The sequence below is a fragment of the Bos mutus genome, chromosome 3, assembly GCF_027580195.1.
Source record: "Bos mutus isolate GX-2022 chromosome 3, NWIPB_WYAK_1.1, whole genome shotgun sequence".
NCBI classification, from domain to species: domain Eukaryota; kingdom Metazoa; phylum Chordata; class Mammalia; order Artiodactyla; family Bovidae; genus Bos; species Bos mutus.
The window spans coordinates 32,697,897-32,725,245 of record NC_091619.1 but is presented as its reverse complement, the minus strand read 5'-3'; the positions used below and the strand labels follow the sequence as shown (position 1 = coordinate 32,725,245).

The window sequence follows — 27,349 nt, the reverse complement described above, 5'->3', positions numbered from 1 at the left end:
CTGGTGGAAGAGCTGAAATGAACTTGAGAGTTCTCCTGGTGTTTTCATCTGAATTTCTCCCAGGGTGTCTCATCATTTCCAGGAGAGGAAAGAAATTAGAAGAAAGAGTTCAGATTTGAATACTTACCTCTGGGCATTCTTCTCTCTCTCCTCCTTCCTTTCTAAAAATAGTGGCATAAAGTAATTTTTCAGCATCAAAAAATAACAATGGTTGGAATGGAAGGCCAGGTTTCTGGAAATCCTAGAACTGCATAGGTGACTCAAAAAAAAAAAAGACAAAGTCAATCTCTAAGTCCACATCCACTCTTGACTTCTCTAAGCCACTTTCTGGTTTAGTGCAGAGGCTGCCAAACTGCAATGGGTCACCTGGAGGGCTTGCTAAAACCCAGGTTGCTGGCCCCATCCATGAGGTTGTGATTCCGTGAAAAGGCCTAAGAATTAGCATTTCTAGCAAGTTCCCTTGTGGCTCAGCTGGGAAACAATCTGCCTGCAATGCAGGAGACCTGGGTTTGATCCCTGGGTTGGGAAGATCCCCTGGAGAAGGGAATGTCTACCCACTCCAGTATTCTGGCCTGGAGAATTCCATGGACTATATAGGCCATGGGATTGCAAGGAGTCAGACACAACTGAGTGACTTTCAAAAAAAAAAAAAAGTTTCCCAGGTGCTGCTGGGACTGCCAATCCTACAAACATACTTTAAGAACTATTGGCTTAAGTTTAATGGAAATAACAAGAGCTTTGAAGAAAGGCTGGCTTGGGCTTGAGTCTAAACCTTCAGCTTCCTTACCAGCTGTGTGACTTTGGGGGATGTACGTGAGTATCTTTGCACTGGGCTCTTCATCCTTAAAATGGAAGCAGTAACATCTACCCCACAGAGTTCACTGACTCAACAAATATTTGTTTACGACTGCTGCAGCACCAGATTCTAAGCTGCACAGTAAGGACATGACTTTAGATGGGACAGTCTTTGATGTCAAGGAATTTTGGGTGGTTGTGAAGATTAAAGAGAGAAATTCACAAAGTCTGAGGACCGTGAAAGAAGCATAGTAAGCATTAATTTTATATCCCTTGCAAGGGGCAACATAATTCTGCTTTTACTTTTTTTGGTCTAAAAAGAGAAATTTCTCAAATTTCATAACATGGAACCTAAAGCTGTGAGTTTTTCCTTGTCTAGATGGAAAACCTGAAGTATGGGCACTGTTGTGGGTTGACTGGTGTCCCCCCAAAATCCATATGTACCTTAGAGCACCTCCTGAGTACTCTGAAAGTGAAAAGTGAAAGTATTAGTTGCTCAGTTGTGTCTGAGCTCTTTGCAACCCCTGGACTCTTTGCGGCCCCATGGACTGTAGCCTGCTAGGCTCCTCTGTCCATGACAAGAATACTGGAGTGGGTTGCCATTTCCTCCTCCAGGGAATCTTTCCAACCCAGGGATTGAACCCAGCTCTCCTTCATTGCAAGCAGATTCTTTACCATCTGAGCCACCAGGGAAGCCTTACCACCTCACAATATGACTTATTTGGAAATAGGGTCTTCGCAGATATAAAGCTCAGATGAGGTCATTTAGGTTGGGTCCTAATCCAGTATGACTGATGTCCTTATAAAAAGAGGAAATCTGGACTCAGACACACACAGGGAGAATACCATATGAAGACTGGGGTTATGCTGTCATGAACCGAAGAACTCCGATGACTGCTGGCGGGAGAGGCTTAGAACGGGTTCTCCCTCACAGCTTGGAAGGAATCAACCCTGCTGACACCTTGATTTCAGGCTTCTAGCCTCTAGAACTGTGAGAGAATGGATTTCTGTGGTTTGAGCCACACCACTAGGGGCGCCTTGTTACAGTAGCCCGAGCAGACTGACACAGGTCCCGTGAAGGACAAATGGCATCATTCACGGGTGCAGCGAGAAAAGGTGAAGGAGGACGTTTACTTTCATCCCACGCATCTTTACTTGAATTCTTATTTTTTAAAAATGTTTGTTTATGCGCTGCATCGGATCCTAGTTTCAGCATACTGGATCTTCTCTGGCACACAGGATCTTTGTTGTTGTAAACAGGTTTTCTCTAGTTGTGGCGTGTGGGCTTAACCGTCCTGAGGCATGTGGGAATCTTAGTTCCCTGACAAGGGAGTGAACCTGAGTCCCCTGAATTGGAAGTCGGATTATTAACCACTGGACCACCAGAGAAGCCCCTTATTTGAATTTTTAAATACACATGCTAATAATGAAAAGATTTTAAACTAAATTAAATCAAATAATGATTTTAGTATAGATACAATGTCTGCTAAATAATTTGAAGAGTACATACCTCTGCCTCTAGATCTTTCGAATCTCTGTTAACCAACTGCTCTAACCATCTCTCAGGTCAATCAGAGATGTCTCTACCAGCTTGGAGTTTGGATTAGCAGACTTTGCTTCAATTTACAACAATATGACATTTTCTAAAATACCTGTGGAGTGTCTGTTGCAGGCAAAACACAGTTATTTAGGGATTGTCACACAGAAATGTGGAGAAGGAAATGGCAACCCACTCCAGTACTCTTGCCTGGAAAATCCCATGGACAGAGGAGCCTGGTAGGCTGCAGTCCATGGAGTCACTAAGAGTCAGACATGACTGAGCGACTTCCCTTTCACTTTTCACTTTCACGCATTGGAGAAGGAAATGGCAACCCACTCCAGTGTTCTTGCCTGGAGAATCCCAGGGATGGTGGAGCCTGGTCGGCTGCTGTCTATGGGGTCGCACAGAGTCGGACACGACTGAAGTGACACAGCAGCAGCAGCAGGGGTGACTTGATTCCAGCTTTATGTGAGAGGGACTGGAGTCTGTGGGTGCAGAAACTTGGTCAACTGCCAGGAGTCTTTTCTAAAACCACCTGCCCAAGGGCTTCTCTTGTGGTCCAGTGCTTAGGACTTCGCCTTCCAATGCAGGGGGTGAAGGCTTGCTCCCTGATTAAGGAGCTAAGACCCCACATGCCTTGTGGCCAAAAAACCAAAATGTAAAACAGAAACAGTATTGTAACAAATTCAATAAAAACTTTATAAATGGTCCACATTAAAAAAAAAAATCTTATAAAAAAAAAGCCACCACCTGCCCAAGCACATTTCCAGGCACTCCTGGCCCCGGATCTTGGCTCTGGGCTACAGCCAAGTCTGCTTCAGCAAGAGCCAGGCCTCTGTTTGCCTTTAGGATTTGGTTGACCAGAGCAGAACAGACATTCTAGAGCTGATTCTCCACTCACCCATCTCCAGTTTGCCCAGTGATGGCAGAAGCCTGGGCCAGAGTCTCTGTTGGTGACACTTGGCAATGACTGAGGGTCAGGCTGTTTCAGAGAAGGTCCTGGGGTTCTTATTCAGAATCTTTGCGAACAGTACACCCACAGCTACACCTGTCACCAGCAGTTTTCATTTCACAGGACAAGAGGCACCTGCCCAGGTGCTTCCTCAGCCTCTCTGGTTCTCAGCACTCACAGTGCCCATAGCTGCTAAGACCCTTGGCTGAGACACACCAAACACATCAAACATAATAAGAGAAACTGCTTCTGTCACCCTCCCTCCACCTGCAGGCTGAGACTTCCTGATTTCCTAATTTTACCTCTAAAGAACATTTTCCCATGGCTCAGAGTCATCTGAGGAACACAATGACAGCGTCAGCTCCTGCCCAGGTGGTAAAATGTGGCCTCAGCCTCCCCTGCCAAGTACTCCCTACATCTCCATTCTAAGAATCCTGTCGAAAACCAAAACAACAACAAAAACCCAATGCCTCTCAAAGGGAGGCGTTAACATGAAAACAAACCAACAAAAAACTGGATTTAATTTTTTGAGCAGGTAATTCATCCACATGGTAATCCACTCAAAAAGTTAGAAAGGGATACAGAATAAAGAGTAAATGTCCCTCACCCCCTGACTCCCACCACCTGGTTCTCCTGCCAGGAAGTGATCCCTGCCCCCTTCAGACTTGCTGCTGAAGTTAATTTGCACTCCTGGGGTAGCCTGTAGCACAGGGGCACACAGAAGACACAATGGCAAACCTGAGTCTAAGAGAATAAAATCAGAAGCGGGAGAAGGCTCAGGGCACATGCTGGTCACAAAATCAGAGTATCACATGCAAGTTATGATAGGGCTCCTTTCATTTTAATTATTCAGATTAGGACTGAATGCCAGATATGATAAACCAGATTATAGACATGGATTGGAGGTAAAAGAAAGCTAGGAAGCACTGAAGAAAGCACTTCTTTTTTAGATTCTTAAAGCATGTTATTTCTCAGCTGTCGCTTTCTCCCTGATATTATATGTCTGTATATATTTATAGTATTCTTACTTTGTTGTATGTATTTTATACTCTAGTACCTTAGCAGACTATCATGTGAATAGCATCCCCTGGGATTGTACAGTGCACAACTTACTCAGCTGTATGCAGCAGTCCCTGTAAATGCCAGGATTGCTTTGATGATATTTGTATCCTTTCACCATATTCTTAGTGAATATTTTTAATTGAATTACTTTCAGATAAAGAAGGCTCCATCTCAAAGTGTTATGGCAGTATAAAGAGAGAGGTGGTTGGAGAAGTAAGCAGGGGCCTGGAAGTGAAGGCCCTTGTAAACCTGGCAAAGAGTCTGGTGCCAACTCTGAGGGCAACACTGGGGCAGTGATTCAATCTGATTTGCATCTCAGATGGGTCACTCTGGCTGTAGCCTAGATGGTGGCTTGAAAAAGAGGAGGGAGCAAAGCCTGGGAGAGCAATGAGGAGGCTCCTCTAGGCAAGAAGTTCACTTCCCGGAGTAGCAGTGTGGGTGGAGACAGGGGGACTGATTCAAGAGATACTTTGCAGGCAGAAAATAGATAGGGTATCAGTGATTATACACAGGACCTGAGGGAGAAAGGTGTCAAGGACATGGTTCCTGGCTTGAAAAGACGCTGAATGTAACAGCGTCAATATCAGAGCAAAAGGATCATGCCAAGACTGGTATTTTACTTTTTAAAGAAATATTTGTTCAGATATTTTAAAGAAATAAGCAAAACTAAATATCTAAGTGGTTCAAGTATACTTTCTATAACATCAGGTAAAATGTACATTTATAAAAATATAAACATTACTTATCAATCTAATATAAATTGCTAGCTAGATAAAAAGAATGAAGAGAAAGTGTTATTCAAAAAATCCTGAAGAGTCGAGAGATAAACCTATGCACCTATAGTCACCTAATCTGTGACAAAGGAGGCAAGAGTATACAGTGGATAAAAGGCGATCTCTTCAATAGGTAGTGCCAGGAAAACTGGACAGCTACATGCAAAGAATCAAAGTAGGACATTTTCTAACATCATACACAAAAACAAACTCAAAATAGATGAAAGATCTAAATGTAAGACTGGACACTCTGAAACTCTTAGAGGAAAACATAGGCAGAACACTGTCTGACATAAATCGCAACAAGATCTTTTTTGACCCAACTCTTAGAGTATTAAAAATAACAAAAATTAACAGATGGGAGCTAATTAAGCTAAAAAGATTTTGCACAGCAAAGGAAACCGTAAACAAGATGAAAAGACAACACATAGAATGGGAGAAAATATTTGCAAATGAAGTTACCAACCTAGGATTAACCTTCAAAATATACAACAGTTTATGCAGCTCAATATCAAAAACACAACCCAATCAATATCAAACAACCCAATCCAAAAATGGCATTTCTAAACAGACATTTCTCCAAAGAAGACATACAGATGGCCAACGAGCACTTGAAGAGATGCCCAGCATCACTAATCATTAGAGAAATGCAAATCATAACAACAATGAGATGTCACCCCATACGGGTCAGAATGGCCGTCATCAAAAAATCTACAAACAATAAATGCTGGAGAGGGTGTGGAAAAAAAGAGAACCCTCCTACATTGTTAGTGGGAATGTAAATTGGTACAGTGACTGTGGAGAACAGTGTATTGGTTCCTTAAAAAACTAAAAATAGAGCTTCCTTATGATCCAGCAATCCCACTCCTTGGCGTATATCTGGAGAAAATCATAATTTGAAGAGATACATGCACCCCAATGTTCACTGCAGCACTACAATAGCCAGGACATGGAATCACCTAAATGTCCATTGACAGAGGAATAGATGAAGATGTGGCATGTAAATATGCTATGAAATATCACACAGTGATAAAAGCAAACAAAATAATGCCATTTGCAGCAACATGGATGGACCTAGAGTTTGTCATACTGAATGAAGCAAGTCAGACAGAGAAGGACAAGTATCGTATGCTATTGCTTACACGTGGGACCTATGGACATATTTACAAAAAGAAATAGAGTCACAGATGTAGAAAACAGATTTATCATTACCAAAGGGAAAGGGGAGAGGGATAAATTGGGAGATTGGGATTGATATATACACACTACCATATATAAAACAGATAATGAATAAGCATTCTATAGCACAGGGAATTCTATTCAGTACTCTGTAATGATCTACATGGAAAAGAATCTAAAAAAGAGTAGATGTATATAACTGAATCACTTGCTGTACAGAAGAAACATTACAGTGTAAATCCACTATACTCCGATAAAAATTAATTTAAAAACAACAACAACAAAATGCTGAAGATCAGTATTGCCACCACGAAGCAGATGATAGTATAATTCAGTTAGATACAGGACAGCAGTGGGGAGAGCATCTGAGAACTGTTTTTAAAAGTTGGATCTCGCCAGTTCAGGTTCGATGCATGAGACAGGGTGCTCAGGGCTGGTGCACTGGGATGACCCAGAGGGATGGGATGGGGAGGAAGGTAGGAGAGGGGGTTCAGGATGGGGAACACATATACACCCATGGCTGATTCATGTCAATGTATGGCAAAAACCACTACAATATTGTAAAGTAATTAGCCTCCAATTAAAATAAATTAATTAATTAAAAAAATAAAAGTTGGATCTGATGTCCCTGAGGAATCCTGCCGGTTACAAATAAGGATTGGGAGCTCAAGCGTAAGAGCTGAGCTCTAGATAAAAACTTGGAGACATCAGTCCATGAAGGCAACTGAAACTACATAAATAGCTTTGTGTAAGAGAGTTGAACTGAACCTTAGGAAAGGCTAGGATTTTAATTGAAGTAGAGGATGTGTAGGGAGAAGGGTGGATTTACAAACTGAAGATAAGAGCAAGTCAGAGAAAGCTATGGAGTTTGGAATAAGTGGATGCTGTTAGTGGTGTGCTGCTAAATATTTAACAACTGACTCTCTAGGGAGGGGAAGGGCAGTCCTACTTTTTAGTATTTGCTGACTGCGGTGGTATGAATACTCTCATCATAGCCAGTTTCAAGTTACCGGTGTCATTGGGCATGGAGTTGGGAAGAGATGAGCCTAGTCAGCTCTTGTGGGCTCCGACGAACTCTAGCACACAGCTGGATGTGGTCCTGAGGGAAACAGGATTGTCAGGTGGTAGTGGAGGGTCCACCTAAAAAAGAAAGTGAGCCACTGATGTGGCCATGAAGCTTCTGGTGTGGCCACAGTGCCACTGGTGTGGCTATGAACCTTCATACACTTCTAGGGGGAATATTAAATGGTGCAACCACTGTGGAAGACAGTTTGGTAATTCATCAAAAAGTTAGGCATAGAGTTACCATTTGACCCAGCAACTCCACTGCTAAGTATGTTCCCAAGTGATTGAAAACATATGTTCACACAAAAACTCATTCATGAATATTGCTAACAGCATTGTTGTTGTTAAGTTGCCCAGTTGTGTCCAGTTCTTTTGCAACCCCAAGGATTGGGATTTTCTAGGCAGGAATGCTGGAGTGGGTTTTTTTGCCAGGATATCTTCCTGACCCAGGGATCAAACTCACATCTGCCCACATCTCCTGCATTGCAGGCAGATTCTTTACCACCTAGCCACCAAAAGTAGAAACAACACAAATATTCATCAACTGATGAATCGATAAATAAAATGTGGCATATCCATATAATGGAACATTATTGAACCATAATATTAAGTACTGATACATCCTACAACATGGATGAACCTTGGGAACATTGTGCTAAGTAGAAGAAGCCAGATAGAAAAGGCCACATATTGTATGATTCCATTTATAGGAAATGGAAGCTGGGAGAGCAATGAGGAGGCTCCTCTAGGCAAGAAGTTCACTTCCCTGAGTAGCAGTGTGGGTGGAGACAGGGGGACTGATTCAAGAGATACTTTGGAGGCAGAAAATAGATAGGGTGTCGGTGATTATACACAGGACCTGAGGGAGAAAGGTGTCAAGGACATGGTTCCTGGCTTGAAGAGACGCTGAATGTAACAGCGTCAATATCAGAGCAAAAGGACCATGCCAAGACTGGTATTTTACTTTTTAAAGAAATATTTGTTCAGATATTTTAAAGAAATAAGCAAAACTAAATATTTAAGCAGTTCAAGTATGCTTTCTATAACACATCAGGTAAAATGTACATTTATAAACATGTAAACATTACTTATCAGTCTAATATAAATTGCTAGCTAGATAAAAGGAATGAAGAGAAAGTGTTATTCAAAAAATCCTGAAGAGTCCAGAGATAAACCTATGCACCTATAGTCACCTAATCTGTGACAAAGGAGGCAAGGTAAACCCATAAAGATGGAAAGTCGAGTTGTGGTTACCAGAGGCTGGGGATAAGGAAGATGATGACTAAGGGCTAATGAGAAGAGTTTGAGAAACAGTGTACTAGGGGATTGTGCTGTTGCTCACATATATTCTTCCACTGAAGTTACAGAAGCCTTGTCTGTTGGCCTTGTTCTCTAGGCCAGAGTTCTGTCCTCCAGCTTCAAGCTCTCCATCATAACCAGCTAGCATATCCAACGCTGTCCTTGGAGAGTTTTGCATAGGCCAGGACCTAGTTGACCTGATTTTTTCATGTGTGATTAAAAGCTCAGGTGAAAACATTTAATGGAACATCTTGACCTCATTAAAAACCAAGAAAGGCACATCTTTGAAAATACAATCTCATAAAGCCTTACTTTGTAGACAGATGTGTGTACCAAACTTTCACTCACCAGAAAGGGATTAGAATTTATAAAGGGACATTTTGTTTCCTGGCTACAAAGCCATTTCAATCCTAAGGATATTCACCAGCCATACGAAAAGCCTGCTGCACCTGATGGGCTGGCCACAGTTACTAAGTGTCATAAATGTCAACAGCCAGGCTTTCTCTTGGAGATTAGCTTCGGGGGAGTTTCTGGGGAGAAAAAGTGGAAAAAGGACAGATGTTGTTTCATATGTACGAGTAGACTGGGATCAGAGAATAGGGTGAGTCAGGACAGGTGGTAAACATCAGCAGAACAGAGGAGAATCTAATTGCTGCTGTCACATAGCTGTTAGGCTAGAAATGTGACCTGACTCCTTTCTCCCTTTCCTATTGCCCGGGTGCCCCTTCCATATCCCCCCTCCAAGCTAGGTCATAGCAGTAGTTGGCTGCTGCTGCTTTTTTAACCAGTTTACAAAAAGTGTTCCTGAACCTAATCTCCTAGTTGTCTTGACAGTTTGATGTTACTCAGTTTAGGGGGATTCTGTTAGTCATCTTAGCAGAGTGTTGGCATCCCTGTTCTATGGGGGACGGACCTGTGGTATGTGGAGACTTAATAACTGGTCACAGTTGTTTAGTGTGGGGTGGCAAGAGGAGAGTCTAGATCTTTTGATTGTGATCTTGAGTGCCTGCATAGCTCCACAGCTGCTCTCGAGGCATGCTTTTTGCCCTCGATTCAATCGCTCAACGAACACTTATTAGTAGCTACTATGCATTGGGAACTCTTCTAGGCTCTTGGGCTACATCAGTGAACAAAATCAGAGATCCCTGTTCTTATGGAGCTTACATCTAATCTGGAGTGAGGGCAGGGGTAGAAATAGACAAGGAACATAATGAATAACTATAAGTTATAACGTATGTTTGAAGGTGATATGTACTATGGAAAGAACAAGTCATTCAGGCTTTGAGGATCAGTGGGACTGAATTACAGGGAGGTCGAGGCAGTAGGGGTAGTATCGGGGGGCTTGTGGGGACTAAAAGGAAGATGCATGTAAAGTGCTCGGCCCAGAGCCTGGTGCGTGGGTGCTCATACCTGTGGCAGCTGTTAGCACCATACCAGTCTTGTCTCCCAAGAGCTCCAGACCAAGGCTGTGCCCAAAGTGGACAAGCAGCTTAGTAACAGACAGGTTAGATGGTGAGGTCAGGGGCCTGTCTGGCCCAGAGCATGGTGCCACAAACTGCCCCAGCTGGGTGTAGAGACCCTGTGTATGCTTTCTGTGATGTGTCCATGGCCAAACCAGCAAGGCAGGTCGTAGCAGAGAGATCAAGCACCATCTCTTTTGTTTTTGATCAAAATGGACTCTATAAATCCAGAGTTGAATAGAAAGTGCTGAAAGAAGGGGCAGCATAAGGCCAGGCGCCCCCCCCCCCCATACTCCTGAGAGTCCCGGGGCTCCTGGCATTATGTTGCTAGGCAATAGCACACAGATTGAGGACAGTGGGCAGGGGTCAGCCTGCTTGGGGTCTGTCAGCTGGTGCCTGCTCTGGGAGAGAGAGGGTATTGCTTGTAGGTAGGAGGAAACCACTGACTGCATGAGGTGATTAAAGGAAGACCAAAATGCAGCCTTAACTCAGTGAAACTCTGCTTCATGCATGCAATTTCACCTTCAGGGATTTGCTCTTTCCAGTAAAGACTGGTGTTAAACTTTTTGGGATGTGGAAATTTTGATTTAAACAAAACCTTAAATTACTTAGGAATAAATTTAACAAAATAGTTGCAAGATCGATAAATGAGAAACTACAAACTACTCCTGAGAAAAATTAAAGAAATGAAGAGATATACTGTGTTCATGGTCTGGAAAACTCAATATTGTTAAGATATCAAACCTCCCAAAATTTACCTATAGGTTCAATGCAATTCTGCTCAAAATTCTAGCAGAATTTCTTTTAATAAAAATTGACAGTCTAACTTAAAAAACTTAACTGAGAAGAATAAACATGTAAAATAGATTTTAAAATAAAACTTTGTTCTCTTAAAGTGAGGAAAGCTCAACTCACTTCTGAAGGGGCTGGCTCTCTACACCCCTAGATTCTGGAGCTGAATTTGAAAGTCCCTGGGTTAAGGTATTTAAAAAGTGAACACCCTGTTTTGGGGTAAAATATTAAGCCATTTAAAAACTATGAATGCATTATTACGGATTTTAGTGATTTTTCCTGTGTGTGCAGGGATGAATAACAGACTCCTTAGAGGGTCTGATGAAAACTGTGTCCAGAAAAATGCATATATCTAAAATTCTGGATTTGGTTGTGTAGGGAAAATTGTCTAGGATCCTAGATTAAGTGACCTCCCCCATCTTGTATGAGATGTACTTACATGATTTGCTTCCTGATGGGATAATTATTTAAGTTTCCATAGAAGAGTGAGTTGAAAGCAGAAAAGGATCTAGAGAAGAATCAGAATCTTTAGAGTAGAGCCCAGGAATCTTTTGTTTGTTTTTTTTTTTTTAGGAATCTGTATTTTTAACATAATCTTCAGGTTGTTGTGATGATTAAACAGATTTAGCCACCAGAGATCGAGGGCTGGATATGTCTAGACCTTTAGGCTCAGATGGTAAAGAATCTGCCTGTGATGTGGGAGACCCAGGTTCGATCTTTGGGTTGGGAAGATCTCCTGGAGAAGGAAATAGCAAGCCACTCCAAAGTGGATCCATGGACAGAGGAGCCTGGTGGGCTACAGTACAGTCCATGTGGTGGAAAAGAGTCAGACTCGACTGAGCGACTAACACTTTCACTTCTTTTTTAGGATCCAGGGCTTCCTTGGTGGTTCAGAAGGTAAAGAATTTGCTTGCAAAGCAGGAGACCCAGGGAGACCAAGTTCAATCCCCTGGAGAAGGGAATGGCTACCTACTTCATTATTCTTGCCTGAAGAATTCCATGGACAGAGGCTACAGTCCATGGGGTCTCAAAGAGTCAGACACAATGGAGTGACTATCACTTTCACACTTTAGGACCCAGGAGACACTGCTACTGAGCCAGCAGTCTTAAGAGCGTGGGAAGGAGGGAGAGAAAGGAGCAAAGAGGGAGTCTCTGCAGTCTGACAGAAAACAATCAAAAAGGTCCTACAAGGTCAAGGTCGCTGAGTCCCAGTGTCTGCAGACCTTCCACCCAGAACCTGAATGAGAGCACTCCAGAGCAGAAAGAACACAGAACAGTTCTGGAAGCCATTCAGCTGGGGCTGAGCCACAGAGAAAGTCTCTTTGGGGGCACTAATGTTCAATTCTGACATTTCACCATGATCTCCTTGTTCTGTGCTAAGCAGAGCTTACTCCTCCCTTCCAGGGAAGGGCTGGTCTCTCCTTGGCAGTCAGGATTGTTTAATGGGATCTGCTCCTGTCTGCATCACATGCTTTCTCAGCAAAGAGGCATTTGCACTGTACCAACAAACACCTACTGACCCCACTTACCAGCTCAGGTGTTTGCCTGGGGCACCCAGCCCCCATCTTGACATTCTCCCCCAAAGTATCTGCCTTTCAGGGATGCTGAGAAGGGGCTGAACCTGCAGCTGGCGGAAGAATGGGAGGGGCCTCTTCCAGACCCTAAGGCCCCTAGTCAGAATCCAGGTTTACTTAAGAACCTGTTTCTTGACTCAGGCCCTGTCCCAGCCAAGACAAACCCAAGTCATGTTGATTCCCTGCTTCCTTGGTGGCTGTGACTTTGTGTAGCACTGGTTCAGTGACCTTAAGACTCAGGATCTGAGACTCTGCTTGGTTCTGTCTGTTCTGTCTCTGGGCGGTGAGGGGGTTGGGGAGTAGGGCAGGGGCAGTGGCCGAGTGGTTACCTTTCTGGCCAGTAGCTGTCTCTGGGCAGTGATTCTTAGCTTGTCATTGTTTTACTCAAGTGGATCCATTTATCCAAACTGAACAAGATTTGTGCACTTCAATGTATATAATTTTTCCCTAAAAATAAATAAACCTAGAAAAACTAACAACAACTTTGAGTGGGGAGGAGTAGGTGGAAGTAAATAAGCAGAAATGGCAGAAACTATAAGTATAGAAGCTGGGTGATGGGTACCTGGGGGTCATCATATTCTGTCTTAAAATATACATTTGAATTTTATTGTAATAAGAAGTGAAGAAATTTAAAAAGACTTAGAAATCTCCCTCCCTGATCAAGAACCTCAAAGAAACTCATACTCTTTACTCTAGTAATTCCACTTCTGGGAATCTCTCCAAAGGAAATAATCAAAGATACACATAAAGCTTCATTGTAGTGCTATCTAAAATAAGGAAAAATTGGACAAAACTCAATGACCTGTAACAGGAGAATGGTTAGAGCAACTGTGGTGCAACCTTAAAGACACAGGAGCATGCTCGTGACCTAAAATGTAAAAAAAAAAAAAAAAGTCAGAAGAAGAAACTACATATCATGGGATCTTCATTTTGTTTTAAAAATGCATATGCATGGACTTCCCTGGTGGCTCAGTGGATAAGAATCCGCCTGTCAATGCAGGGCATACAGGTTCAATCCTTGTTCCAGGAAGAATCCATATGCTGCAGAGCAACTAACCTCTGTGCAGCAACTACTGAAGCCCACAGGTCCCCAAGCCCATGTGCCACAGCAATTGAAACCCTTGTGCCGCAATGAAGAGTAGTCCCTGCAAAGCAACGAAGACTCAGCACAGCCAAAAGCAGACAAATCAGTAAATGCATATATTGTATGATTTCAGCTATGGTGGTTTAATTGCTAAGTCATGCCTGACTCTTGGGACCCCACGGACTGTAGCCTACCAGGCTGTCAGTCTATGGGACTCTCCAGGCAAGAATACTGGAGTGGGTTGCCATTTCCTTCTCCAGGGGATCTTCCTGACCCAGGGATCAAACCCATGTCTGTTACATCTACCCGCACTGGCAGGCAGGTTCTTTACCACTAGCTCCACCTGGGAAGCCCCAATAAATGCATATGCACATATAAAAAAATCTGTAAAGAAATGTAATAAAATGTTAGAAGTATTGATCTCTGCTTGGTAGGCTTTTGGAAGATTTTAATTTTCTTTTTAATTCTAGCCTGTATTTTCATAGTTTCTACAATTAACATTTCTTACTTTGATAATTACTTTAAAAACTGAGACATGCCATTTTGAAAGAAGAGGGGGAAAGATGGAAAGAAAAACAGATTTTCATGCACATAGCAATGTGCATATGTGCATATGTGAAATGTGTGCAATGTGCGTATGTGAAGTAATAAGGTATTGGAACTGGAAGGAATCTTAGACGTTTGAAATCACCTAAGTCCAACTTCCTCATTTTACAAATGAGAAGACTGAGGCCCAGAGCGTCAAATGTCCAGCTAAGCCATTTGTTCTTAGTCTCTCTGACTGCTTGTTTTAGCAGCTCACTGAGCTCTCATGGCCTCAGGACCTTAACAGCCTGGGCTGTATCCCCGATGTTAACCCCTGGAGGCCTGTTTGGGGAGCAGTCCTTGGATTCTCCAGTTAGTCTGGGCCACCTGTTGGCAGTGTCCTCAGCCAGTCGGGATGGAGAAATTCCCTGTCAGAAAGAAGGCCAGTGAAACACTAGACCTCGCCACCCCCTAATCACCTAGAGCTTGTCCCTCAGACAGTTGTAGCTGGCCATCTCTGTCTTTTCAGCTCTGCTTTGGCAAAGGTTACTTCTAGGCAGCTAGGTCATATGTTCCTCCTGTGTCCCATTTAAAATTGTGACTTGGGGACATGTCATGTCATTGTGCCTGGGGAGAGCAAAGAATTATATGCTGGACATACGAATGAGATCTATTTGAGTGTCTCCTGGGAGCTCCCTGGTGGTCCAGAGGTTAAGAGTGCTTCCACTGCAGGGAGCGTGGATTTGCTCCCTGGTCAGGGCACTAAGATCCCACATGCTGTGCAGTGCTACCAAATATAAAATAAAATTCAGAATTTTTAAATGATTTTTTTCTAAAAAGCCAAATTAAAAAAAGAAAGATTAAAATCCATGTTTTAAAAAATGTATGCATGTGTCTCCTTTGTGAATCTGCATATTATGTAGACCGTATGCTCTCCAAGTCAGGTCACTAGGTAAACTGAGGTTGTGTTGGGGAATTGATTTGTTCATAAAACTCTGAATATAACTGAGGAGTCCTGCCAATTATATCTCTGTCTAAGCCGACGTCTTGGATGGTGAGATCAACTATAGCTCAGATCTGAAACAGCTGCAGCAGAGCCACCTGCGTTGGATGGTGTGAATATCCCCAAGGGACATGAAGTAAATTAGCACATATTGAAGGGAAATTTTCTAAGGCCCGGAACCACCATTTTCCCAGCAAACCTCCCACCCAAGTGGGACACAGGGGACACCAAATGAGAGACGATGCAGAGGCAGACGTGGCTCTCGAGTCTCCAACAGGCCAAATGCAGTCAGAGTGACTGAAATGATCTGCTCGAACAGATTTGATGTTTTAACACTAATTATCAGGCCTCAGAAGAGACCCTGGCTGCTGGCAGACAACCAATACTGTCTTATTTAATTTTTAGATTTGGCTGTTAAATTTGGCCCAGCCCGAGATTGTGTTTGATGGGACTTCCGAGAGTGAAGGATTCCTGGTAGGAAGGCCTGGGTTCTAGCTCTGTGTGACCTTGGACAAAGCCACTTCACCCCATGGGGAGTGTTTTGTCATCTGTGCAATGGAGGAAACACCCCCTGCTCTGCTTGCCTTCTGGGGAGTTTGAAGATCAAATGAAATGGTGTAAAAGCACCATGCAAATGACAGGCATAATTACGTTCACAGGCAGAACATGAAGCTTTTCTGCCTGGTTCACTCAATTCTATGTAATTTACATACTGTGGATCTTACCCCTCTTTCTTGCAGCAAAATCCTTTGGAGAATATCATTTTTAGACCCGAAATTGAAAATGTGTAGTTTCCTTATTCATCTTCAGAGTCCTCTGGGATAAAGAAAAGAGTGGAATTAAAAGAAAAAAGAGACCCAGAGTGATGGTAGCCCAAGGGCACAAAGAATTCCCACCCAGGTGTTCTTTCTTTCCTAGATGACACTGACATCTGATCTAAAGTCAAAGCTTCTCATCCTAAGCTCCCCCCAGCTCCTCCTTCTCCTTTGCATCTTCTCCCTCTGGATAAAAATGCCCAGTTTACACTTTGCTGTCCTGAGCCATGCTGGGCACAACCTCTAGTACCTCTAAGTGCTGGACAGACAATAGATACTTGGAAAATTATATTTATAATAGAAGACAATAGAAATGGAGCTCTAAGATTTTTCTCTCATTACCCTAAGTTTCTTAAAGTACAGATCAAAAGCAAGGTTTACCACATATCCACAAGTCTGAAATAACAGCTTGTAAGGCACACCAGCTTTTATGTATCGAAAAGAAAGGAAAACCCCATCAATTAAAACATGACACTGCTGCTGCTGCTAAGTCACTTCAGTCGTGTCCGACTCTGTGCGACCCCATAGGTGGCAGCCCACCAGGCTGCCCCGTCCCTGGGATTCTCCAGGCAAGAACACTGGAGTGGGTTGCCATTTCCTTCTCCAATGCATGAAAGTGGAAAGTGAAAATTGAAAGTGAAGTTGCTCAGTTGTGTCCGACTTAGCAGCCCCATGGACTGCAGCCCACCAGCCTCCTCCATCCATGGGATTTTCCAGGCAAGAGTACTGGAGTGGGATGCCATTGCCTTCTCCGTAAAACATGACACAGTGCTTCCTTATTGTGTCGCGTATAAGCCACAACTTGATTTCATAGGTGTTAAAATATGAAAGAAATATGCATCTTAGAAGAGATGAAATGAAGTCTATTTACCCCTTCCCAAAAGTACAGATTTCTCCTTTTGATTCTGATGAATTCTTAGGTTAGCCCACTTCAAACTGTCTCAGTTTTAGCCCCAGCTCAACTCCTTACATTGCATTTATGTGCAATCATCCTTCCATATGGGTAGAAGGGGGACATTAATTCTATTTTTCTTATGGATACAGTAATACAAAGTACTTTAGGGCTTGAATATAGTTTTTGGTTAAGTGACGATTGCGAAATGCTTGTCAAAGCCAAAATCACATTAATTCTGTGGCCTGTTGTTTGTGACAAGATTTAAAAGAGTAAGAAATGTTTTGAGTATTTGCCACAGCTATTGTGCTTTCTTTTTCCCAAGCAGTGCTTTCTGTGATTTTTGTTGCAGTGCTTCTTGTTTTATTTAATATGCTTGATTTGGCTGTTTTGTTGTTGTTATTCAGTTTATTCTTAGATCAGGTGAACTATGAGTTTTCACTGCACAGAGAAATTAGGTGTGAATACAGCCCATGGGGTTGCGAAGAGTCGGACATGACTGAGCGACTTCACTTTCATTTTTCACTTTCATGCCTTGGAGAAGGAAATGGCAACCCACTCCAGTGTTCTTGCCTGGAGAATCCCAGGGACGGCAGAGCCTGGTGGGCTGCCGTCTATGGGGTCACACAGAGTCGGACACGACTGAAGCGACTTAGCAGCAGCAGCAGCAGGCTGATGTGATGAGAACCCATCACCTGCCTGGGATAAATATGATGTTTTCATAAAATTTGAGGCAGGAATTCATAGTTTTTTCAGGGCAGAAGAGAGCATGAAGAATGCAGGGAAATCAGGGGAAATAGAAATACAGCTTTTGTGACAATCCTTTGTAATTTTTCATGGGCCAGTCCGTGTTTGTGAATTCTGCAGTTTGGGACAAGAAAAAATCCACCTGTTTCTAGCCTGTTCTTTAGTCACCTTCTCACATTGCTCTGGCCTAATAGGACATTATTTATATACAACAGCAGAGAGACATGAAAAAGCGGGCGGGGCAGTGGGGGGTGTTGACGGTTCTAGGGACTAGACCATGGCCAGTGGAGAGGAATGATCCAAATGGCCATATAGGCCCTGTATGTTCTTCATAAGAATCATTTCAGCTCCACGATGCCTTGCCTCTCCCTGTAGCAACCCCCTCCCCTGGGGCCCAGGGCCCATTACTGTGATGGTGTCAGTAGCCTTCTGGCTGGGCAGGAAGTAGGTGGGAAGCTGTTAATGTCTGACAGATGCTAATGCATACTTTGCCCCTTCTCTCCCCTGCAGTCTGAGTACCACTATGAGTACACCGCGTGTGACAGCACAGGTTCCAGGTGGAGGGTCGCCGTGCCGCACACCCCAGGCCTGTGTACCAGCCTCCCCGACCCGTCAAGGGCACCGAGTGCTGTAAGCAGTCCTGCCTCTCAGCTTTGGCCTCTGCCCCAAGCCCCCTACCATCCGAGTTAGGCCCTTCCTGACAGTGCGGCTGCCTCAAGGAATCAGATCTCCCCACCCCTGCCTCCCCATCCACCAAATCCTGAGATTTGGTGCAGGAGTGCTATTTCACGGATGGGAATCTCAATTTATTTTTCTTTTCAAATTTAAATCCCATCACAGTATAAAGTAAAAATCATTCCAGCTGTGTGTCACTTAGATATTTTTCTCTGTTTGCATACATTTTCTGTTCTGGTCTGTGCATTTCTCTCCAGTCTACACTCTCCAGCCCCAGTCACTCATTAGGAAAGATTGTGATTTGCAGTCGTTCTTGAAAAGGAAGCCAGAGAAGATAAATTTCTGCAGAGACAGATCTTTAAAACGCACTGGGCATCACTTCAGGGAACAAGAATGTTCCCGGATTGGGGAGCTGACCATGCAACCGGAAAGGCAGTGACTTGCCTGCAGCTCCTATTCCCTCCTCTAGGACTCTGTAGCTACAACTTTCCTATCACTAGCAGCTATTTTCCCTGTGCTGTTCCTTTTAGAAAAGGCAAAAACAAAATATTTTTTATTTTTGACAATAAAGATCAGGGACTAGAATCAAGGAATCTTTGACGATTTGGAAAGGAGATTGAGGGCATTTAACATCTAAAATATGCTTAGCCTAGTGCCTGATTCAGTAGGTGAGCAAATAAATACTTGTTAAATCAATAAATGGATATTGCTAAGATCTGAGTATTAACAGAAACAAATCAGCCATCTTCAGTAAACTTGGCCAGTGTTCTTAATATGTGCACTTGCGATGTGAACCACAAAGATAAATAAGGCACAGCCTCTGCCTTCAGAAGCGTACAGTCTGGTGGGAGGAGCAGACATCCGTTTATCTATTCATTTTTTCAGCAAACCTTAGGGGAGGTCCTGCTGTGGCTGTGCCGGTTGCTGAGCCATCATGCCTGGAGGAGCTCAGAGCCTGGTAGGAGGCACACATCAATATGATGTGTTAGATGAAGTGAAAAGAATGGGCCTTATGGATGCTTAGGGATCAGGAACAGCTGGGAGAACCACTCCAGCAAAAGGTTGGAGGTGGGAGAACATCAGACACATTCAGAAAAGAGGATGTGGACTGAGGTGGAGACAACACAGGGAGGGGATGGATGGGAGTGGGGTGGAGAAGGGTCTGGAGTGCAAGATTAAGCCAGTTGGGGTTAGGTTGGGGGAAAATTGTAAAAGACTTTGAGTGCCAAATTGAGAGCTTAAGTCTGTAACCAAAAGTTGGTGGGTGGTGCCTGATTATTTTTTAAATACCAGAAATAATAGTATGGGCTTCTCTGGTGGTTCAGTGGTTAGGAATCCACCCGCCAATGCAGGGGTCATGGGTTCAATCCCTGCACTGGGAAGATCCCGCATGCTGCAAGGCAACTAAGCCTGTGCACCACAACTGCTGAGCCCTTGCACTTCAACTACTGAAGTCTGCTTGCCTGGACGCCATGCTCTGTAGCAAGAGAAGCCACTGCAATGAGAATCCATGCACCACAACTAGAAGAGTTGCCCCGGCTCGCGGCCACGAGAGAGATAAAGACCCAGTGCAGCTACACATAAATAAATTTTAAAAAGAAATAAGTATGTATCAGTATTTCAGAAAGATACTTCTGACCACAGAATGAGCAAAAACAAGAAATAGGCAACTCATTAGGAGGACATTGCAATGGTTGAGCTCACTTAACAGATCACAATAATCCCAACCAGCATGGTGCCAGTGGGACCAGAAAGGAGAAGACAGAGGCCAGAGACAACAGGAAATCCAAGGCCAAAAGGCCAGGCGCCCCTTCAGAGGCGCCCTTCAGAGGACGAGAGACTCTGGTACCCTCTTTTACTGGGGAGCTCTCAGAATGGCTGAGGAAATGAGAATGGCCCAAAATGCTGCAACAAGGCCCTACGTCTTTTTTTTTTTTTTTTAATAACAGCTTTGGGAATTCCTTGGCAGTCCAGTGGTTAGGACTCCATGCTTTTATGGTTCAATCCCTTGTGGAGAAACTAAGATCTCACAAGCCGTATGGCACAGCCAATAGATAAATCAATAATGATTCACCCCTGTAAGTTCTAAAATTCAATGGTTTTTAGACTATTCACAGATTTACATAATTATCACCACTATCTAATCTCAGAATATTTTTATCACCCCAGAAAGAAACTTCATATCCATTAGCCATCTCTCCCCATGCCCCCTCCCCCAAGTCCCTGGTGCCACAGATCTACTTTCTGTCTCTATGGATTTGCCTAGTCTGGACAGTCCATGCAAGCGGGGTCATAGAAGATGCGCCATGGCTCTAAGTCTTAGTGCGTGAAACCCTTAGGTCTCCATCCTCTGCTCCTCCCTCTAGGATGCCCACACCGGCCCACTTCTAGGTGGCAACAGCCTCACCACCTGTCCTTATCCCCGCTCTTGTGTTCCAGCCTTCTCTTGCAAAGCTGGGGAGTTTCTGGACATGAAGGACCAGTCGTGTAAGCCGTGTGCTGAGGGCCGCTACTCCCTTGGCACAGGCATCCGGTTCGATGAGTGGGATGAACTGCCCCATGGCTTTGCCAGCCTCTCAACCAACATGGAGATCGAGGACAGCACCTTGGAGTCCACCGAAAACTGTACTTCGTGAGTCGCCCCTCTCCCCCTGCCCCTCCCCCTTAGCCCCTCACCTCCCTTACCTCCCTGCTCCCCATGCTGGGGAAGGGGCTGCAGAGAGCACTCCACAGCCTCTTCTCCTTCTCCTTGGGGTGAGGGCTGGAGCAGGGCCCCCCTGGACTGCTGGATGTGCTGCCCACTCAGCCCAGCCTTACTGACCTAAGCTTACCAGTGACTGATAAGCACTTGTGACAGGTGAAAACCACCAGGAAATAGACGTTGATAAGATGCACAAGGGTCAAATGGCCCAGTCTGTTTAGGACAAAATCCAATTGAATTCTACCATGGAATTTTGGATCAGCCAAAACACTTCCTTAATTTGATTGCAACACTCTGTGCAAAGCCTCGAGTATCTTCCTGGCTTTGGTGTCAACTTCTAAATCTGGTCTCCTAATCCTAAGTTTATGGGTTTGGGGAGATAAAGAAGGACCAGAGCTTTGGTCAGTCATGGCTGAGATGTTCCAAACACTTTGAGACCCTGGTGACCAGAGAATTCTCCAGCTCAGAAGAGGATCTTTTCAGTAATTGAAAAACTCAGTCCAAGGTGCTTACAGAATGGGTGAGCTGCCCTTACCCAATCTTTACATATTTAATTCTAAGGATAAGAATTATATGATGTGCCTTGGTTCAGGCACTATTCCAGATGCTTTGCATACATTATTTTTTCTAATCCTCACGAGAACCCTTGTGAGGGTGAAACAGGTATTATTGTTCTCATTACACAGATTTGGAACTGGAGGCTCGGAGAGGTTAAATGACTTGTCCTTTGTTATCCAGCTTACAACTGGGGAGACTAGAATTCATCCTCAGTCCCAAGCTTTCCACTGCCCCATGCTACCGCCTTCAAATAACATTTAGTGTGTTCAAGACAATACTTGGGTCTTAGAGAGGAAAAGTTGGGGGGGTTGCATGGATGTAAAAGACAATCGTCCACTACTCTTTGTTAAATATTGACAAGGAATATAGGAGAAAAGTACATGAAAGTTTCTCTTATACCCAATCAAAAGGATAAAAAAATTAATTGTATTACACATGAATTTTTAAAAGTTAGAGCAATATGTCCCATTCCTATACTTAAATATCCTAGAAGCACCACTGTCTGAGCCAGGCAGCAGGTCTTTTAACAGTCCAATGTTTATGTTATTTTAGAGTTCAGTATTATGAGTCAAAGGGCTTCCCCAGTGGCTCAATGGTAAAGAATAAGTCTACAGTGCAGGAGACACAAGAAGACACGTTGTTCAATCTCTTGGTCAGGAAAATCCCCTAGAGGAGGAAATGGCAATTTACTTCAGTAGTCTTGCCTGGAAAGTCCCATGGACAGAGGATCCTGGTGGACTATATAGTCCATAGCATCGCAGTCGGACATGACTGAAGCAACTTAGCATGTATGCATGCAAGGTGGAAATGAGATGATACTTGGAAAGATTTGCAATCTTGGAAAGATTTGGAGTGATTCCTGGCATTAGAAATAAATCAAGACAGATTGTTATTATTAAACATGAAATGATCTTCACTAGGAACAGCTCTGACAAAAGTCAGAATTGTAATGCATTTTGCAAATGTAACCCACTTATGGCATCTTTTAATTATTCATCCACCTTCAGGAGTTATTTATAGCTGATGCCGTGGAGCACATCAGCTTTAAGTGCTGTCTCTTTTAACAAGGAGAAATCAATACCATTAGGTTAGCTGGGTATCTTGAATGAGCTCAGCTGAGGCATTTTGGATATGTTTTCACTTGAGAATAACACTAACTGTTGAAGAGCTGGAAGTACCATATTATTCTGACAAACACAGGGGGAAAACAGTGAACTAATCTGAGGTTCCCTTATCATTGTTCAGTCGCTCGGTGATGTCCGACTCTTTGCGTCCTCATGGACTGCAGCCCGCCAGGCTTCCCTGTCCTTCACCATCTCCTGGAGCTTGCTCAGACTCATGCCCATTGAATCGGTGATGAGGATTTGGAACCTTACCTGGTCATTATTAGTCATTGGCGACCAGGGCTGGTCTCAGGCAGAGCAGTGAAATAGCACAATTGTCTTTGATCACCGTCTCTTACATTCATCTGTTTAATGCCCTGAGTCCCTCTCTCACGCCAGATCCATGGCTTGGTGCTGATGACACAGAAGTGAGCAAATTAAGTTTGGTCTCTGCCCTCACGGCATCAACAAGCCAGGCAGGAAGATAAGCAATTCAAGAAGAATTAAAGTGTGATCAGAAGAGATGCGATAAGATGTTCAACCTCATTAATAATCAAGGAAATAAGGTTTAAAGCCCAGGGAGACACCAGTGTTCTATCATATCATACTAGCAACAATGTAAAGTCTGACCATTCTAAATGTGGGGAGGATGCGGAGCAACAGGAGTTTTCTGCCGGTGGGTGTAGTTGATAACATCTACTCTGGGGCATAACATAGCTGTAGCTGGTAAAGTTGGAGGTTCACAAACCCTGTGACCCAGTGGTTCTACCCACCAACCCCATTCCCCAGCCAGGCTTCAGACACGTGTAGGAGGAGACCAGTGCCAGAATGTTCCTAAAAGAGTGTGCACAAATCAAAAAACTGGAAACAACCTAAATGCCCATCAACAAGTAGCGCATAAATACATGTGGGTGAACCGTAGAAAGCAATCTTAAATACTGGTGAAAATGAAAGAAGAGCTTTTATTCGTCCGTGAATATCGACGAATCCCTTGATCATTATACATGTTGAAGAAAGAAAAGCAAGTTTCAGAATCCATGAGTGTGATACCATTTACACAGGTTTAAAAATAGGCAAAGCAATATCATACGTATATTGTCGAGAGATACATACACAATGAGTAAAGGGCAGAGAACCACGAGGGGCTATTAAGCACCAAATTCCAGAAAGTGGTTACTTGGCAGTGGGAAAAGGCTTGTGTGACGTAGATGGGGTTGAAACTAGCTAGGGGAACACGAAGGCTTCTGCTGTGTTGCATTTATTTCTTTTTTTAAATACTTGTTTATTTGGCTGCATTGGGTCTTAAATGTGGCACACAGAATCTTCACTGGGTCATGCGGGATCTTTCACTGTGGCCCACCGACTCTCTAGTTGTGGCGCATGGGCTCCAGAGCTCATGGGCTCAGTAGTTGTGGAGTATGGGCTAGTTGCTCTGCAGCATGTGGGATCTTAGTTCCCTGACCAGGGATCCAACCCACATCACCTGCATTGGGAGGTGAATTCTTAACCACTGGACCACCTGAGAAATCCGTGTGTTGCATTTCTTAAGCAAGGTGGCAGGTCTTGGATATTTCACATATTTAAATGAAATACAATAGGATTTTACTCCTTGGAAGGAGAGTTATGACCAACCTAGACAGCATATTAAAAGACATTACTTTGTCAACAAAGGTCCATCTAGTCAAGGCTATGCTTTTTCCAGTGCTCATGTATGGATGTGAGAGTTAGACTATAAAGAAAGCTGAGCACTGAAGAATTGATGCTTTTGAACTGTGGTGTTGGAGAAGACTCTTGAGAGTCCCTTGGACTGCAAGGAGATCCAACCAGTCCATCCTAAAGGAGATCAGTCCTGGGTGTTCATTGGAAGGACTGATGTTGAAGCTGAAACTCCAATACTTTGGCCACCTGACACAAAGAGCTGACTCATTGGAAAAGACCCTGATTCTGGGAAAGATTGAAGGCAGGAGGAGAAGGGGACGACAGAGGATGAGACGGCTGGATGGCATCATCAACTCGATGGACGTGGGTTTGGGTCAACTCCGGGAGTTGGTGATGGACAGGGAGGCCTGACGTGCTGTGGTTCATGGGGTCTCAAAGAGTCGGACATGACTGAGCGACTGAACTGAACTGAACTGTGATCATGAGAGGGAAAGAGTAAGAGCTGAATGCACACGTAGCACAAGCAGGGCAAGGCGGACTTCTCAGATTAGGTGACATTTATTCTGAGACATGAGCAGGAATTTTAGGTGGAGGGAGGAAGAAGTTTGTTGAAGGAGAGAACAGTGCATGGGAAGACCCAGAGGTGAGAGAAAGTTTCGCAGAAGAATTGAAAGAAATTCTGTAGGGTGAGTATAGAGAGTGGGTGAAGGGTTTGTAAACTATCCTGAGGGCAACAGGGAGCCACAGACTGAGTGCAACTGGGGGCGACACAGCCGCAGTGTCAGGCAGGGAAGTGGTACGGGCTGATTTTTGTTCTGGAGGCTCCCTCCAGCCACACCATGGAGAAGGGATTGGAGGAGGCAGGTCGATGCTGGAAGGTGGGTTGGGATTGATTCAGAGCTGAAGGGTATTTGGGGAGGAAAAGGAGAGCCCTTGGGTAGGGTAGACAGAATAGAGATATTTAGAAAATAAAATCAACATCCCTTCTCCCTTCCCCCTTCCCATAAAACCAGTTCCTAGTAGCATCTAAAAGTGGACATTAAAAAACAAACAAACAAACAAACAAAAAACGGATTAGACTGGATAGATTTCTGAGTTCTACAAAACAACTTTATCGACTTTCTTTGACAACTTTGAATTAGGCAAACCTGGGTTTGAATCTCAGCCCTGTCACTTGCTGGCTGTGTTATATTGGGCAAGACACTCAACAAGCCTCAGTCTTCTATCCATTAAATGGGGACAAAATTGCACTTCCTCTTACTGATAAAAAGAAATCATGAACACAAAATATGTAGTTCATTATCTGGGTGATAATAAGCAACCAATAAATGTTATCTACCCCACACCCCCCCACTCCTCACCTGCACAATATTGCCTGCCGTCTGCCTTCTGGGTAGTTCTGTATAATGTGGGGGTGCACCTACCTGACCGCCCCTTGGCTGTACCTCCAGGCTCCTTGACCCAGACGTCATTCTTCACTGAACATTTTCAGGTGTAAGCTTCCGCTTATGAATCACAAGTCTGAAATTCTGCAGAGACCTAGCAGGACATGAGACCTGAGATCGCGCAAGCCCTGGTGGGCTGGCCTCCTGACTGTGAGCTTGGCTCCCATTTCCTCACAGGTCCAAGTGGGTTCCGCTGGGAGACTATATCGCCTCCAACACAGACGAGTGCACGGCCACGCTGATGTATGCCGTCAACCTGAAGCAGTCCGGCACTGTTAACTTTGAATACTACTACCCAGACTCTAGCATCATCTTCGAGTTTTTTGTAAGCCCCTGGCTGGGGGGCAGGGGAAGGTGGGAGATAAAGACCCCATAAGGCTCAGATGCATTTACAGAAATCACACACAGTCCCGCTTGGGAAATTTTCACAGTCGTTTTTCCCTCTGGAGAGAACTGTGGTCAAAATGAGCTGAAGCTTCAAGAGTTAAAGAAAAGATGGAAGTCAAAGGATGCTGGTGGGGAACAGTACAGTCTGGGAGAGTCCTAGGTGCTTTCCCGTGTTCTGACATGAAAATAGCTCTGAGTTCTGCAACATTTCTTTAGTGTCAATGTACTGACATCCTGTGTGTGTTAACTAGCTCCTGCCCTACTTCAAGGATCATGAGTTCTGAGCTGTCTTTCTCCCATAAGAGGGACCCTGTGGAGGGCTGGTGCTTTGTGGGGTAAGACACTTGTTTCCTTATAAAGCTGAGACTCTGATCTTAAATTCCTGCTGCCTCAGGTTCAGAATGACCAGTGCCAGCCCAATGCAGATGACTCGAGGTGGATGAAAACCACAGAGAAAGGATGGGAATTTCACAGTGTGAGTATCAGAGCAGCCCTCTCCCTAGAGACCCCAGAAAAGGGACCAAGGAACAAAGGCCTCTTCCTCCCAGTCTGGGCCTCCACCCTTCTCTCCTTGGAGGGCAGGAGCCTGACAACATGAGGATGCTGTAGTTTCTCTCGTGAGTTGACATAATATGGATGTGAATTGACTCGCTCCTCTGGCTTGATCCCAAGGACCAGAGCTCTGCAGGTTTAAAGGGCCCAGTTCCTGGGGCTGGGCATGGATAAACAGAACCAGAGAAGAAAAAGGAGGGAGATTCCGCCTTGCTGTTGTCAGTATCTTCAGGTCCCTTCATTGGTCTCACCGCAGAAATGCTCATGATATATGTGATTGAGGGAGACAAGGGAGAGGACATTGAGAGAGTTGGAGGAGGAGGCTTCGGAGGAGAGAGGAACTGAGCCAAGGGGGCAGAAGGGCAATGCTGAGGAGGCGGAGGGAGAGGAGCAGAAGAGGAGCTGCCATGCAGGCTGCAACAGGAGGGGTCCCTCCAGGAGGCTGATGCAATGGACCAGCAGCATCTGTCTCTGTGAGTGAACTCTTTCCTGTTTGTGGTTTTTAGGTCGAGCTAAATCGAGGCAATAACGTTCTCTACTGGAGAACCACAGCCTTCTCAGTGTGGTCCAAAATCTCCAAGCCCGTGCTGGTGAGAAACATTGCCATAACAGGTATGGATTGTAGACAGTGGGGTTGGGTCTGGGGTCTGATGCTGACTTCTGCAGGGAGGGAGGGTGGGGTTAGTCCCCACAGCCCTCAGTCTCCAGGCTC

At 44.3% G+C, this 27,349-nt stretch overlaps 1 protein-coding gene across 1 annotated transcript in view; it reads left to right on the top strand.

Annotated features, from left to right (window-relative positions):
* Positions 1–27,349, top strand: part of ELAPOR1 (endosome-lysosome associated apoptosis and autophagy regulator 1) — a 76,256-nt gene that overhangs the window by 16,478 nt on the left and 32,429 nt on the right. Inside the window, 6 exon segments of the mRNA XM_070367560.1 lie at positions 18,068–18,167; positions 18,170–18,187; positions 20,672–20,864; positions 25,876–26,023; positions 26,480–26,560; positions 27,144–27,249. Coding sequence (XP_070223661.1) covers positions 18,068–18,167; positions 18,170–18,187; positions 20,672–20,864; positions 25,876–26,023; positions 26,480–26,560; positions 27,144–27,249 — 646 coding nt within the window.